Here is a 15,140-nt window from a genome sequence, read left to right as displayed (position 1 = left end):
CAGTCACTTCATATGTGAATGAGGGTAGTAGCTTCCCTGTGCAGGAGAAGAAATGCGAGCTCAGAATTCAGCTCGAGGCCAAAACAGTTACAGTGTCACCATCTGACATATTTTGCCAGCAGGCCCTCTTTTAACATATCCAGTTGTTGGCAAAGCTGGAATAGCAGTTGATTCAAGTTTTTCATTGTCTCAATGGATTCACTTTTAAAACAACCAATAGGATTTTTTTTTTTAATGAAATGCCAATGATTGGCCAAAGGTGAGCTATAGATGTCTCGTTTCCTATTGAGACCACTTAAATTATATTTTGTTGAAGTTATTATTGAATATTTGTCCAGTGAGAGCCAAAAATCTGAGTTTTAAGATGCTCAAAATATGGTTTGAGCAAAAAATGGTGCCTTTATTGTATACCAGTGCTGTTAGTTTATGAGCAAAAATGCAAACATGCCTCACTCACACTTCTTTTGCATCATTTTTTTTCTCCCATCTTAAGGTGCAAGGATAGCAGAGTACTCCCATCTGTATGACCAGGTGATGTTTAAAGATTCCTCCAGTCCAACCTCTGCTACCCCACATCACTCCCATCCAGGTCTGTCATCTTCTCCGTCCATGCCTGAGACCTCTCTGGAAGAGGACTGGCTCCACTCCACCTACAGCAACGGAGAGCTGGCCAGCTTTGTCTCCTCGTCTAGCGAGGTGGGAGAGGCTCGAGCATCTTCTACCCCTCAGCGCAGGCTTACTTCAGCCTGCTCCACCCCTTCTTTCTTCCCTCCATCTCCGACCAGTCCACCGGCACAGAGATGGAGCTCGTGCATTTCCGCGCCTATTGAGAAAGAAGAGCACGTGTACAGCTCCATTAAGAGACATCCTTCCTTTAATGCACCATCTTTGCCCGCAAAGTCCTCCCCTTCTGCTCAGTCAGTCAGTTCTACTGGCAGCCAACAGCAGGAGAAGTCTGGACTTAAATGTAACGGACTCGATGTAGATCGATCCACAAACAGACTTCATGGTCCAAGTCTAGGCCGAGCTGGCCGGCAAAGTAGCCTCCCAGAGCGGTCTACCCAGGGGCTTTCAGACCTCACTTTACACGATGGCCAAAAGGTGGTGGTCCTGAATCGGGCTTCTGCACTGAGCATACTCACCGCTACCCAGAACTACTTGGCCAACTTCAAGGACAATGGGGAAGATGACGATGACTATGTCGAAATCCGCTCAGAGGATGAGAGTGAACAACAGCGTGACAGGTTGTCGCAGAAGAACGGCAGCTCAGCCGCTCTTGCCGGTCAGAATCGGGGCGTTATCCAGTCTCAGAGTCTACCGTGCACCCCAATCCGCTCCTGCGACCCGCTGAGACCTTTGGACCACGAGCATTTGGAAAAATACCTGTGGAACGAGCCGCAGCAGAGCCAGCCCAACATCGTCCAGTCTCTGAGGGAGAAGTTTCAGTGTCTGAGCTCCAGCAGCTTTGCCTGAGGCTGTGTGTCAACTAAAAAGCCAAATCTATATCAACAAAGGGAACAATGCTGCTTGGCCTTGACTGCCCTACATCTTAAAACACAAAGAAATGTAAAGCAAATATAACACAACTCTCAGTGTAGATCAGCCATATTTGTAATGACATGTTAATGCCTTCGCCTTCTGTTACAGTGCTTTGAAGTTTAACATAATAGGTGACCATTAACGGTCAAAACGCCACATCAAAGCTTGCATGTAAGCTGCCTTAGCACTTCCGGAGATCGGGGTGGGTGGGTGAGGGGTCGCTAGAACAAAGCAAAGTTCTCAGTTGTCTGTAAAAGGAGTCCAGTGTGACTGAAAAGATTTTAATATTCAAACTCTTTGATTGCTTTTTGTGTTGAACCTTATAGACATAACTGGTGTCATATGAACTGTTGTACAGTAGTTCAGGATACTGACTGAAATGTACTCTCTTCTGTGCTCAAGGTCTTAGACTTAGACTCAAACATCTAGTGGACTTTGACAGATTGTGTCAGTAGTACCTCTTCAGTGGTGTTCTTAAGGTTAATTTTAACTGCACTTTCATCTCTAGTTAATATTTACCTATATAGGAGAGGTGGCCCAGATTCGTGGCTAGTTTTAAAAAAAAATTTGCTTACACTATCAAACCGTTCCAAACAAGCAGCTATACAAATATACAGTTCAGATTCGCAGTCTTCACATGTGCTACTCAGGCTAGTTTTTCACCTTTAGGTGGCTAATACAAGACCCAATAGGTTAAGTATGACTAAACATAGACTTGTAAGTCTATTTGAAGTTATTGTACGTCACTCTGCCTACCACCTTTCTAGGGTATCGTGCTTTAAAAATTGAGAAGATGCTGATATTTTAGATGATCAATAAGAAATATAGGATTAAATATTTATTTTGAATCTGTGAGCAAATCGGAAATGTTTTTTACGTGTTAATGTCTGGGGCCATCCATCGTGCACAGCTTAAATGTTCATCTCAATAAATAAATTGTGCGTGTGTGTGGATTTTTTTTTTTTTATATATTATAATTTAACCTTTGCTTTTAAGAGGGACCACAAAGGAAAGGATTAAGGAGATTTACTACAGTACTGTATATGGTGTAGTTTTTTTTTTTTTTTTTTTTTTTGTTTTTTTTAATTGATCATCATCTGTTTACCTAGTTTACGTCTTGGGGCACTCCCAACTGTCACACTACTGATATTACATCCTCACTCCCAGAAAGTCACCTCGACAATTCGTCAAGTTTTTTCTTTCCCATCAAAGCAAACCCAAGATTTATGCCACACTTGTTTAATTTCTGAATGTCCTATTTATTTGAAAGCATCCCTCTGTTACTGCCCCGTGTCACTATTACTGCGAGCCACCGACTGGTTGTAAATGAAAGAATATATTTATTGAAAGAGTTTTATTATTATTTAGGAGCTCACAAAATTTGTATCAAATACTGTGAATATTATCCGAAAATGTTTCTATCACGCACTGCTTGATAAATACTCACGAAAATGAAAACCACACAAACATTTAAAAAGCACAAGATTGTGGCCTGTTGTTCATGTCAGGAGAACTGCGTCAAACACAAGTTAGGAATATGAAGTATTTTTGTTCCATTGTACATTTTTGTCCTGTTTCACTGGTGGGGATTGTCAGTTTTCATTTACTTTTTTTTTCTTTTTTTGCACTTTTTTTTTGTCCTTTTTTTTTTTTACGTTGAATTTGTAAACACTTTGTAAAGATGTACATTTTAGGAATGTTATTCTTCTATGCCATAGGTATGCTTTTTAATGCTTTGTTTAAGTTAAGTCTACTGTATTTTTTTAACTGGCTAGATGTCGTGGCTCAACAAACTATGTTTGAGGTAATAAATACAGATTGAACTCACCTTTGCGTGTGTGGTTTTTTTTTTTTGGTTTTTTTTTTTCCCCTCTTGTTATCTCACCACACTGAATAATAGGACTCACAGCAGTCAGGAAGCTTTTCGTTGTGTACTATAGTTCTTATTAGCAGAAGAGCATGCATGTCATTTACTTAAGTAAAACTGTTTGCAATGGCAGAACACTTCCCAGCACTGAAAGGCACTTCCCGGCACTAATGGTATGACTTTCAAAATCCTACATCACCTCATTCTTAAGTTATTCCATTCACAAACTTATGTGTCCGCTCTTCCTGGCTAGTTGACGACAATACCCCAGTCAGCCTTTTATAGCTGAGCAGTCAAAACTAAGCCAAAATTCTAAAGTGTGTTTAAAACAATTTAATAATAATAATAAAAACTACACCCCATGAACCTTTCAGCTGAGCTCTGGACTTTGACTGCCTCATCTCAGCAACTTGCTTCTTTTCTTTTTCAGCCATTGTATTGTAGAGTTGCTGTTGTGTAGGGACCTGTGTCCTGCATAATTCAAGTTGGCAAAGCTTTAGCTGTCAGACAGATGGCCTCACATTTGACTCTAGAATGCTTTGTTACATAGAGGAGTTCATGGTCAACTCAGTGACTGCAAGATGTCAAGGCCCTGTGACTGCAAAACAAGCCCAAATCATCACCCTTCCACCGCATACTTGACTTTTGGTTTGAGGTATGTTCAAATGAAGCTTTGCAAATATAAACCATGCTGCCATCCTGGTTTTTTATTTATTTATTTATTTTATATAAAGTAGAGGCTTTTCTTTTTCTTCCAAACATGTCATACTTGTTCCCTCTTAATTCTTAAAGTAAGGGTGTACTTAGATTTCCACTCACTGCTTTCACTCTTCATTTTGGCTTAGTTTTTGATAAATAAAAATAACGGCATATGTCATGTTTTACAATTAATCTGAGGTTGTAGTTACCTAATTTTAAGATCTGCTAAGGACTAGATTATCCTGATATGTAAAACAGAATTTAAAGAGGGTGTACTTTCGTTTCATCATGACTTTGTAAATAAAAATATTTAATTCATTCGAAAATAAATGTGCTTGAAATGGAAATATCATCTCTAATATATTATTTCCAAGCAACTAATTTGTCTCGTCGCTAAGCATATTATGAAATTGTTGAGTATATGGAATTTGTGAGTGAAAGCAAATATAAAATTAATTCAAATAGTTTGGACTTTCTGTTGATGTACTGACCAAAAATAAATACAAACAAATATTCATCTTTCAATACAAAAATAAAGAAAATACCGCATGAAACAAACGAAAAAGAAATAGGATATTCATCCGCATAACAACAGTATCAACCGTAGCGTGCGCACAAACAGCTTTAGAGCTTCGGAAAAACCAAGAAGAAGAACTAGGGCGCGGCGCGGCTGTTTTAGGGCATGCTGGGAAATGACGTTTATAAGAAATGACTCAACAAAAACGTTGATTTGTAATTTAAAAAGGGAACGACATCACGTGAAAAAAAATGTAAAACATTTAATAGCGAGTTCTACCACACAATTAAAAGCTCTCATACTGAAAAGATCGAGATTTTTAAGATATTTTCTTCTCGAACCTTCTTTCCAGTACCGGTTTACCCATAGTGCACTGCGCCGCTTCCTTTCTTCTTGGTTGTGCGGTGGTCCAAAAATGTCGCTATTAGATGGTCCGTTAAATGTGCTCGGCCAGAGGACAACTGGCCAATCTGTTCGCACTCAAAATGGTGAGTTTATGCGCTGCTTGACTTTGTAGGTCAGATAAAATTAGCGTTTCTGCTATGTGTTTATTATAACGGGCAAGAGAACGGTTTTATGCAACACACGTGTGGATCACGCTAATGCTAGCTAATGTTAACTTAGAGATTGTGCTTCCTGTCTATTACTAATATTATTAGTAGTATTATCATTATACTACAACACTGCAAATCTATTCTTTCTCAACTGCAGCACGTGTTGCAATTGTCTAATCCCATTTTAGTACCGTCCACTCGTACTACAATGAATGGAGGGTTATGCTAATGGGATAGAAAAACTCTGTCATGGTCTGAAGGTGTGGCGAGCTGAATGTGCGCCTCTCTGAATGAAATGACAGCATATCCCTCTGACTGAGGTCCGAAAGGTCAAAGGATGTGCCTGGTATCTTTAGATGCATTGAACTTTTTGCTTCACGCTCGCTAGTTACAGTTTCCTTTTTGCTTCTGCAGTTATGGCCGCTGCATCCATTGCCAACATCGTCAAGAGCTCGCTCGGACCCGTTGGCCTCGACAAGATGTTGGTGGACGATATCGGGGTCAGTATCACGTTTGTGTTCACTGGAGAAAAGAGGAATGAACGTCTCCAGAAACAAGATGGAATACATGCACGAGTTTTATTGACACTTAAACTATCATTCATGCTGCTGTTTCTTCTTCGTTATACTATCTTGTTGGACTTCCAACAGGTGTTGCTTAGAAAGTATTAAATCAACTTCAGATTGTGCAAAATGCAACAGCCAGACTTCTTACAAAAACCAATAAAACTGAACATATTACACCAGTCTCAGGAGCTTTACACTTGCTACCCAGTGCTTTAATAATTGATGTTTAGACTTTACATATTGAAAGCCTTTCATGGCCTGGAGAATATATACTCAAATTGCTGTTCCCACATTAACCAGTGCATAGGTTTAGATCACGAGGCAGAAACTATAATAACCACGTAAAAGCCATAGTTGCTTATCAGTCGTGTTTTGTGGTTGTTTCGACAGGACGTGACCATCACCAATGATGGAGCAACCATCCTGAAGCTGCTGGAAGTGGAGCACCCAGCTGCAAAGGTCCTGTGTGAACTGGCTGATCTGCAGGACAAGGAGGTCGGCGATGGGACAACATCTGTGGTGAGTAGCTACCACTAGCTCCACTGGTGTTTGTGAATGTTTTAGCAGCTAATTTGTTGGATTTTACATAATACAGAGCTTCAGAAACTGAATTGCAGCATCCTGTTTTAGTACTATGCACCTGCTTCTTATTACGGGTGTGTGGCTATGCTAACAGGAAAGAGAAACTGTCCATCATGATCTGAAAGGGTCGAGCAGCCTCATTTCTGCCACTCTTAAAGAAATGATGGTACAGTGCATGATCCGTATCTTTTGAGTTTTATTGTTGATAGAAAATTAAGCTTGTTCCCATATTTTAGCTCGCATTGTTTGCGTTGCTTTTTCTCAGGTAATTCTTGCTGCAGAGTTGCTCAAGAGTGCCGATGAGCTGGTGAAGCAGAAGATTCATCCCACATCAGTCATCAGTGGATACCGTCTGGCTTGCAAGTGAGATGATGTTAAATGTAAAATCATCCAAATAAGATCATTTAGGATCTGTTGCAGTTTTGTGATGCTCAAACTTGTCGTTATCTTTTAGAGAAGCAGTCCGCTACATTAATGAGAATCTCACTATTGGAACAGACGACCTGGGAAGAGAATGCTTAATCAACGCCGCTAAGACCTCCATGTCTTCCAAAATCATCGGCGTGTATCCTTTATTTGTTTGCAGGAAATCAGCAAAATTTACCAGTGTTTATATTTTGCATGTGCAGAAAGCTTTTCTCACTCTCTAAAGTAATTGCCTTGACCCAAGCCTTCAGTGATGCAGACTTCTTTGCTAACATGGTGGTGGATGCTGCCATGGCTGTGAAGTTTGTGGACAGCAAGGGGGTAGCTAAATATCCTATCAACTCAGTTAATGTGCTGAAAGCCCATGGCCGCAGTCAGAAGGAGAGTTTCTTGGTCAACGGGTATGCAGTGAACTGCACAGTCGGTTCACAAGGTAAGTCTGTCACAAAGCCTGAAATTCATGGATTTTAAGTGTAAAAAGTGAGGATGTTGGTGATTTCTTTTGATTAGACTCCCATTTAAATTTGCTGCTATGTCTTTCCTGATGGTGTATGCAGTGATACGCGTGGGAGACAGTAACCATGGCTAAGAGAAAGGTAGTCACAGCAGTTTGTGAACTGTGGTAAAGCCTCTTTTGGCCTGACAGTAGAATAGTTCAGGGACCGTTTTTCCCTTCAAACAGTTTTGTAACTGTTTTTATAATTAATTTTTATTGTCCTTTGGATTTTTAAAATGATATATTGTGTCACAGGCATGGTGAAGCGTGTCGTTAATGCCAAGATCGCTTGCCTGGACTTCAGCCTGCAGAAGACCAAAATGAAGATGGGTGTGCAAGTTATTATTAATGACCCAGAGAAGCTCGACCAGATCAGACAAAGGTGATTTTTGAACATTTTTTTTTCTTTTTCTTTAAACAGACACATTTTTAAGAATCATCCCATTAAATTTACTGTGTTGCTTCATCATTAGCTGACACAGTGATACGCGTGGGAGATATCATAAGCAGCCACATGTGAAGGCAGCAGCTCTTCCCTGAGATGCATGACTACTAATGTTGGCTGGACACTTTGTGCATAGCATGCCTTTATAAATATACTGTTTAAAGTGTTGCAGCTTATTGTGAAACTGATAACAAAGCTCAAAACAAAGGAAAGGTGGAGGTAAAACTAAATATGTATTTTTGGTTGGTTGCAGGGAATCTGATATTACCAAGGAGAGGATCCAGAAGATTTTGGCATCAGGCGCAAATGTTATACTGACGACTGGTGGCATTGATGACATGTGTTTGAAGTATTTTGTGGATGTAGGAGCCATGGCTGTTAGACGAGTTTTGAAGAGGGACCTCAAACGCATCGCAAAGGCAACAGGAGGTAAGAAAGAAGTAAGCTGCAGTTTGTGTCGATTGGCATTTACTGCTTTTAATATTCACGTATGCATTTAGATGCGTCTGTCACACACTTAAATTTAGAGTTTCCACCAGCAAATATTCATGTTTGACCTTGTGTGTGTTTGTCCATTCATAGCCACCATCTGCCCTTCTCTGACCAATCTGGAAGGAGAGGAGACGTTTGAGGCCACTATGCTTGGCCAAGCTGAGGAGGTTGTGCAGGAGCGCGTCTGTGATGACGAGCTCATCCTTGTCAAAAAGTAAGAAATAAGAACTAGCAGCTGCTTGAGTAGTGGTGAGTTGCAGTTGCATGAGTATAAAGGATTTAATTAAGTGCACTTCTTCTACAGCTTTGGCAAAAGTTGAGGGTTTTCCCTTGTACAATAATTGTCCACATAAGACCCCTCCTTTTTTTTTGTTTTTGTTAATTAAAGGCTGATGTTGTATTGTCGTCACCCTGCCAGGTGCGTGGCATAGTCACCCAAATTAGTAAATGCAGTAATTTGAGTAAAACAGTAATGCAGGATTTTGAAATTGATTCCATTGGTGTATCTACTCAAAATCTGAGTTTGTCTCAGTGACTTTTCTAAAAATAGCTTAGATTTTGCTGGGAGGCTGAGGAGCAGCACTGGCAGCTTCCAGTTTTTCGTTTTTGTTTTTTTTATCCCGGCAGTTAGCTTTGAAAAAGTCAGGACTGTGTGATGTTTACAGATGAGACAACTATGTGTTTGCATGCATTGTTTTTGAGTGATTATGAATAATACAAAGCCATTTGGAATAGGCTCACATTTTTCTGATAAAAATTGGAAGTAATTGAATGGCATGGTCAGTTTGAATGAGCCATATATTTTCAAGTTTAGCATTAATTGGTTTAGAGCCTCAATACTGCTAGGGTATTGGGTTTCTCTGTTTATTCTGATACTGCGTGTTGGCCCAGTTTAACTTGAATGAGTTGCTGTAGGTTTGTAAACCATTGTATGACAACTGGAAACAAATTGATTGCATTCATAGCACAGCATATGGTGGACGTGGACCAAAAAACAAACAAACAAAAAAAAAAAAAAAATATCAGTCAAATGCCAAGAAATATGGCTAAGAGATGAGTTGAGAGCCTCAGAAGTTATTTCAGAGATAGTGACTTCCAGAATGAGTCTGTAACTGATGTCAGATGCCTTATGCAAGATTTTGTAACCTACTTCATGTTACATTAACATGAAATGTGAGGATTCAGTGAGGACTACATTTTCCTTGAATTTCCTTGAATACCCAGGGAAAGTTTACAGACCTAAAGGACGGGTTTGGCTCGTCTTCTTGTCTCTAAAAACAAAGTTTGTTGCAGGGGATCAAGTTCTAGTTTTGGATTTGATAATTTTGTATTTGATTTTAAAGTCCTTTTGTTTCTACACCTAGAGTTGATTCTCATTCTGATCACTATATTTCCTGACTTTCTTTCCCCTCAGTACCAAAGCACGCACATCAGCCTCCATCATTTTGCGTGGAGCTAATGACTTCATGTGTGACGAGATGGAACGTTCACTGCATGATGCTCTCTGTGTGGTCAAGAGGGTGCTGGAGTCAAAGTCTGTAGTGCCCGGAGGAGGTGCTGTGGAGGCAGCCCTGTCAATTTATCTGGAGAACTATGCTACCAGCATGGTGAGCTAGCAGCTGCTGGGAATCTGCGGTTGATGCTTTTTATTTATTTTTTTTAATTAAAGTAAATTGTGCTCATCAATTTGCTTCAATCTCTTTAGGGTTCCAGAGAGCAGCTGGCTATTGCAGAGTTTGCTCGATCTCTCCTCGTCATCCCCAAGACGCTGGCTGTGAACGCAGCACAGGACTCAACTGACCTGGTGGCCAAGCTGCGGGCCTTCCACAATGAGGCTCAGGTTAACCCTGAACGCAAGAATCTCAAGTGGTGAGTCTTACCTCAGCTGCAAGTTTGTTTATTAGGCATTTCCATTCAGTTAGTCCTTAAACGAGCACACTACTAACATGTAATTACACTGTCAGTGGTTTGTCTCTGGTTCCTTCTCAGTCAGTTTTGATCCTAAAGTTAATCTGCTGTTAGATTTTCCTATTTTGTCTTTAAACTGTTTAAATATGCCAGATTTTTTAGATTTTTTTTTTTTTTTTTTTTAGACAGAACTGTATGAAAGTAAGATTTTATTTTGAAGTTAATCTGTCTTGGACGCTAAGTGAATTTGCATATTTTGGATTCCTTGTCCTTTAGGATTGGTCTGGACTTGGTGAATGGCAAACCCAGAGATAACCGTCAGGCCGGTGTGTACGAACCCACGATGGTTAAGACAAAGAGCCTCAAGTTTGCCACTGAAGCTGCCATCACAATCCTCCGCATCGATGACCTTATCAAACTGTTCCCAGAGCCGAAGGAGGGCGGGCATTCGTACCAGGAAGCTGTGGAGTCTGGATCACTGCAGGGTTAAGAGGCTCCAAATTGGTCCCAATAGATTCAACTTCTGTATTTATACTCGAGAAGCTCTCCGTGGCTGTTGCTCTAGTGTAGGCTGTGCACGTTGCCTGTTTACTGTTCTCCCACTCCCTCTGCCTTGGAGCTCTGTCTTCTAGAAGAACTGTAAGCGATTGCTTTTTTTTTTTTTTTTTTTTTTTGGACACTTAATAAAGCTCAGATGGTTGTAAATGAGTGCTGGAGTAGTCCCTTCATAATAACTTTCAAACACATTCAAGTTTATAAATCTTTAATTTCTCAGATTACAGGAAAAATATCTGCAGACATGCCCAAGTACAGGAAGCATGAGGTTTAAGAAGGCAAGCATACTTATGGCACTTTTCTGTTTGAAGGCTAATGCCTACGCAATTTGAGAAGGTCCCTTTAATTCCACATGGGAAGATACTGGAATGTTCAGGTTTTTAGAGCAAGCGTATTTAAAATCCTATAAGATTAGGAATAAATTACATTCTTCAGAGACAGTAACATGTTTGTCCATACTTGGTACTAAAAACTCTTTTACAGAGTTAGTGTTAAACCTTATTTGCCTGTATAAGTAACTGATAGCAGCTGGTTTTTTAAATGGAACAGTATTAGTTGTCTGCTTGACAACTATTGAATGTAATATGGGCTCTGTCATATTACCAGCATTGTTATATTTAAGCTGCTACTGGTATTACACATTAGCCATCAGTATATGCTAGAGTTACATATTTGTACTGACAAGACTTCTATCATTAATTCACAAAATTCAAAAGCTAAAACCTGAGGACAGTTGAGTTTAAAATGAAGATCACAGTGAAAATTACAGCACACACTCAGTTTTGCCTCAAGTGTTGTGATGTAAAGATGATAAGTAAACTTTCTATTGCGTATTAACCCTGTTGTATAAACAATGATTTTCAGTAGCCATTAAAAAAAAATAAGATGAGATCAAGTGCAATATATTAAACAGCACAGAGGTACATGTCTCAGACTCTTTCTACACACATGGCGATACCCATTCCTCCACCAATGCAGAGAGATGCGATTCCCTTACGCCCTCCGGTCCTCTGGAGAGCATGCAGCAAGGTCACCAGCACTCTGCAGCCAGACATGCCAATAGGATGGCCCAGAGAAATGGCACCACCGCTCACATTTACCTGAAGAGAAAGGGACAGGGATGATTAACATCACTTACTCTTTAAGGCTGATTCTAACCAGATGAAAGATGGTATACTGTAATTGCAGCTATTGCACAATTACAGTATACCATTAAAAACATTAAAAAGTAAGTTTACTTACTTTTTAATGTTTTTTTTATAATTATGTGTTTGTATCTGTAGCGCAGCATACCGATCCCATGGATGATTAATATATCTTTTCTTGCCATGAGCTGAAACCACTGCAGAAACTTTTTTGAGGGATCACAGCACAGCAGGCTTGAGTCAAAATCAATTTCCAATTCATATGGTCTTTTCTTACAAAAAACATACAAAAAAACCCCCCAAAACATACAAAAAACAGTAATACTGTTAAGAATCACCTTTTCTTCATTCAGGCCAAGCTCTTTGACCACAGCAACTGACTGTGCAGCAAATGCTTCATTGATCTCAAATAAGTCGACCTGGTCCAGCTGCCAGCCTGCTTTCTCAACCTGGGAGGAAATGAAAGTTGTAAGTAGTAAAAGATATATAAATAAAATTCCTATTATCATATTTTAATCGCTGTAAAATTCTCACCGCTTTCCTAATGGCTGGTATTGGTCCCGTTCCCATGATAGAAGGGTCGAGACCAGCTTGAGCCCAGGATACAATTCTGGCCATTGGTTTTATGCCACGCCGCGCAGCCTCTGATTGGCTCATCAGGACAGTTGCTGCTGCTCCATCATTTATACCTATGAAGAGATAAAAGCAGGTTTCAAAATATCAGTGTAATTCTGCTCCAACCTGCTGGCAGATATCTCAGTGTAAGTGGTGGTTCACGAATAACCCTGGAACCTGAAGCATTTCCTGCGGTGACAGTGCCGCTGCTGTCCTTGACGAAGCAGGGTTTGAGTTTTGACATGCTGTCCATGTTGCTACCATGCCGAGGAAACTCATCAACCTTCACCTCCACTGGACCTGAAGGTCAGAGAAACATGTTTGCACTTTATGCATCATCATAACTATCGTATAGAACTGTGGATTAGAAACCTACCTTTTCTGGATGGCACCATGATGGGGACAATCTCCTGATCAAAGTACCTCGCCTTCTGTGCAGCTTCTGTTCTGCTCTGAGACTTGACAGCAAACCTGTCCTGTTCCTCCCGACTGACACCCCACTGCTTTGCAACATTCTCAGCTGATAAAAGAAGAATCAAACAAGAAGTAATGAGTGATACAATGCAGCATACAACCACCGGCTGCTGTGTGAAAACAGATCCACATCCTAACCCGTGATTCCCATGTGGTAGCAGTGGAAGATGTCCGTCAGGCCGTCTGCCACCATGGAATCCTGCAGGGAGGCATCGCCCATCTTCACTCCTGCTCTCATATGCACTGTATGAGGAGCCTGAGTATACAAAGAAGAAAACAAGCAGATTGTTTCTTATGCTGAGATTCTACCTGTTTACACAGGTTCACAGGTGAAATAGTGAATTGGTAAGCTTGACTGGCCACTTTGTTAGGTACACCTACTCAACTGCTTTTAGCACAAATAATCAACCTATAACATGGGAGTACATTCAGCTTCATTTTAGAAAAGTGCTTTGAGTAAAAAAGCGGTATATACCAGTCAAGTAGATATCACAAGTTCAAATTGAACAATTTGTCATACTGTACAAGTATACATACTGTCATACTTTCACAATAAACTTTAAAAATCTCTAAACAATCTGATCGGTTTCCATTTTCATATCTTTCTTCCTCATTCATTACCTACCCTGCTCATACTCTCCATGCCTCCTGCCACCACCACAGTGGACTCTCCAGTCAGGATGGACTGAGCTCCCAGGCACACAGCCTTTAGCCCAGAGCCACACACCATCTGGCAGCTCCAGGCCGGGACAGGGTAGGGGATACCTGCTCCAACACTGGCTTTACGTGTTGGATTCTGCCCATGACCTCAAAGAGAGAGAAGCAAAAATGTAATTATAGAAGGCTCATGACTGGCTGGAAGTATTGCCAAACATGTCAAATCTTTGATGTTCAGTAGATATTCCCAAATCTGCCTTCCTTTTATCTTAGTTTGTTCAACAGTTTCTACCTGCTGTTAGGACATGTCCCATGATAACCTCAGAAACCTCATCTGGTTTCACCCCAGCCCGCTTCAGGACATCCTTGATCACTGCTGAACACAGGTCATGTAGAGGCACCGTAGACAAAGCACCGTTCAAGGACCCTTCATAAAAATGGAAAGTTCGTTTTACGAAGAAGAACTCCAAAATGTTTTTATTTACACGGTGAGTCATTCTGGTAACAGTTTTAGGCCAGTAAGGTATATTTAAGTCTATTCAAAATAGAATATAGGAATGTTTTCAGATAATCTGACAATTTCAGCCCCTGAAAAGTCCAGCCAGCTTTCCAAAAGTCAAAACATATTTAATTTAAACGCTTAAAACCAGATCAAGACAATGCAGATGAAAAAACTACCAGTTATTAATTCCAATTCAATTCTATATCAAAGTTAGAGTTGCAAAATCAAGACTTTTTATTTAGTTTATATCTGCAGAGAATAAAATAATACACATAGTAAAATTTGGTAAATGACTGAATTTAATGCCAAATTTAAAAATAATCACATCCTGGTAAGAAATCACGCCCATCTTGCTCCACACAGCGTGCACGTTGTAGGTAGCCAATGGTAGCAGTCTCGTGCTCCGTGGCACTATGACCAGTGAACCAATCAGTGACAGCAAAACACTAGACATAAGAGCGAGCCAATAGCAGGTCTGCATGACTTGGCGTGAACTGAAGGACACGATCCAATTAAGGAAATTAAAAAAAATGTCAAGCAAAAGCTGCTAGTGCTAATATAAATAGTACAGGATATACGCAGTATGCTATACACAAAACAAGCTAGCAACGAAAAACGTATTAACAACAGAAATCAGTACAGCTATCTGTCTGCATCAGTAAGCCGCATTACAGCAACGTTGGGCGAGCTCCGCTTAATGAATATTTTTACTTATTGTGGTTTAGGCTTTACCAATCGGCGTCCGGGCGGCAGAAACGATGACGACACTGTCGGTGCTCATGTTGACAAGCAGGTGTTTGAAGCTGGAGTCCTCGCTCAGAGTGCTGGTTCCTGTCTGCGCTGTTGACAGTGCGTGGACGTCTGTTTTTCTACAAATGTAACTGAGAAGGGGGCGGGGAGCCACAGCGCCACCATATGGTTGGGAGGATAAATGTTTATTCATAAAAAATACCTTTATCCACCTTGGATGTTTTGTGGAGTCTATTTAATATTTTATTTATATTTACAGTCCATTGGATTATTGCCATGTTAAGCTTGCACTTAAATTTATAAGCACTTTAACACCCCATGTTTTACCTTTTTCTACTTCTTAGTATGACC

The 15,140-nt window shown here is 40.3% G+C and overlaps 3 protein-coding genes and 1 non-coding gene across 6 annotated transcripts in view; 3 read left to right on the top strand and 1 right to left on the bottom strand.

The window, feature by feature from the left end:
* Positions 1–2,694, top strand: part of LOC146652344 (pleckstrin homology domain-containing family G member 1) — a 60,274-nt gene extending 57,580 nt beyond the window's left edge. For all 3 annotated transcript variants that reach the window (XM_085381886.1, XM_085381888.1, XM_085381887.1), the window contains exon 17: positions 494–2,694. In XM_085381886.1, coding sequence (XP_085238012.1) covers positions 494–1,473 — 980 coding nt within the window. In that variant the 3' untranslated portion in view covers positions 1,474–2,694. The remainder of the gene's footprint in view (positions 1–493) is intronic.
* Positions 2,695–4,974: 2,280 nt separating this feature from the next.
* On the top strand, positions 4,975–10,768 carry tcp1 (t-complex 1). Its single transcript, XM_085381774.1, has 12 exons — positions 4,975–5,110; positions 5,591–5,676; positions 6,133–6,261; positions 6,590–6,687; positions 6,779–6,889; positions 7,002–7,183; positions 7,502–7,628; positions 7,945–8,120; positions 8,274–8,397; positions 9,598–9,790; positions 9,889–10,052; positions 10,368–10,768. The coding sequence occupies exons 1-12, from the start codon at positions 5,038–5,040 to the stop codon at positions 10,579–10,581; spliced, it is 1,677 nt and encodes a 558-aa protein (XP_085237900.1). The 5' UTR covers positions 4,975–5,037; the 3' UTR covers positions 10,582–10,768.
* Positions 5,352–5,489, top strand: LOC146652343 (small nucleolar RNA SNORA29). The gene has a single exon (XR_014907785.1). It is a non-coding gene; the product is annotated as a small nucleolar RNA SNORA29 (small nucleolar RNA).
* acat2 (acetyl-CoA acetyltransferase 2) lies at positions 10,620–14,903 on the bottom strand. The gene is made up of 9 exons (XM_085381775.1): positions 14,772–14,903; positions 13,830–13,964; positions 13,506–13,687; positions 13,019–13,136; positions 12,783–12,926; positions 12,584–12,706; positions 12,326–12,480; positions 12,130–12,240; positions 10,620–11,746 (listed from the first exon to the last, which is right to left on the bottom strand). The coding sequence occupies exons 1-9, from the start codon at positions 14,818–14,820 to the stop codon at positions 11,576–11,578; spliced, it is 1,188 nt and encodes a 395-aa protein (XP_085237901.1). The 5' UTR covers positions 14,821–14,903; the 3' UTR covers positions 10,620–11,575.
* Between the last annotated feature and the right edge of the window lie 237 nt (positions 14,904–15,140).

Source organism: Rhamphochromis longiceps, linkage group LG15, assembly GCF_057381845.1.
Source record: "Rhamphochromis longiceps isolate RC_006_pf linkage group LG15, R_longiceps_female_GT1.1, whole genome shotgun sequence".
Taxonomy (NCBI): Eukaryota; Metazoa; Chordata; class Actinopteri; order Cichliformes; family Cichlidae; genus Rhamphochromis; species Rhamphochromis longiceps.
This window is presented reverse-complemented; position numbering and strand designations above follow the sequence as displayed.

Bases quoted from the DNA above. Each gene is read 5' to 3' on its own strand.
- tcp1 (XM_085381774.1), top strand. From the start codon at position 5,038: ATGTCGCTATTAGATGGTCCGTTAAATGTGCTCGGCCAGAGGACAACT. The intron at 6,688-6,778 runs GTGAGATGATGT...GTTATCTTTTAG, and splicing joins GGATACCGTCTGGCTTGCAA to AGAAGCAGTCCGCTACATTA. The intron at 6,890-7,001 runs GTATCCTTTATT...CCAAGCCTTCAG, and splicing joins TCTTCCAAAATCATCGGCGT to TGATGCAGACTTCTTTGCTA.
- acat2 (XM_085381775.1), bottom strand. From the start codon at position 14,820: ATGAGCACCGACAGTGTCGTCATCGTTTCTGCCGCCCGGACGCCGATT. The intron at 13,137-13,505 runs GTAGGTAATGAA...TTGTATACTCAG, and splicing joins GCATGGAGAGTATGAGCAGG to GCTCCTCATACAGTGCATAT. The intron at 12,707-12,782 runs GTAGGTTTCTAA...TCTGACCTTCAG, and splicing joins CATGGTGCCATCCAGAAAAG to GTCCAGTGGAGGTGAAGGTT.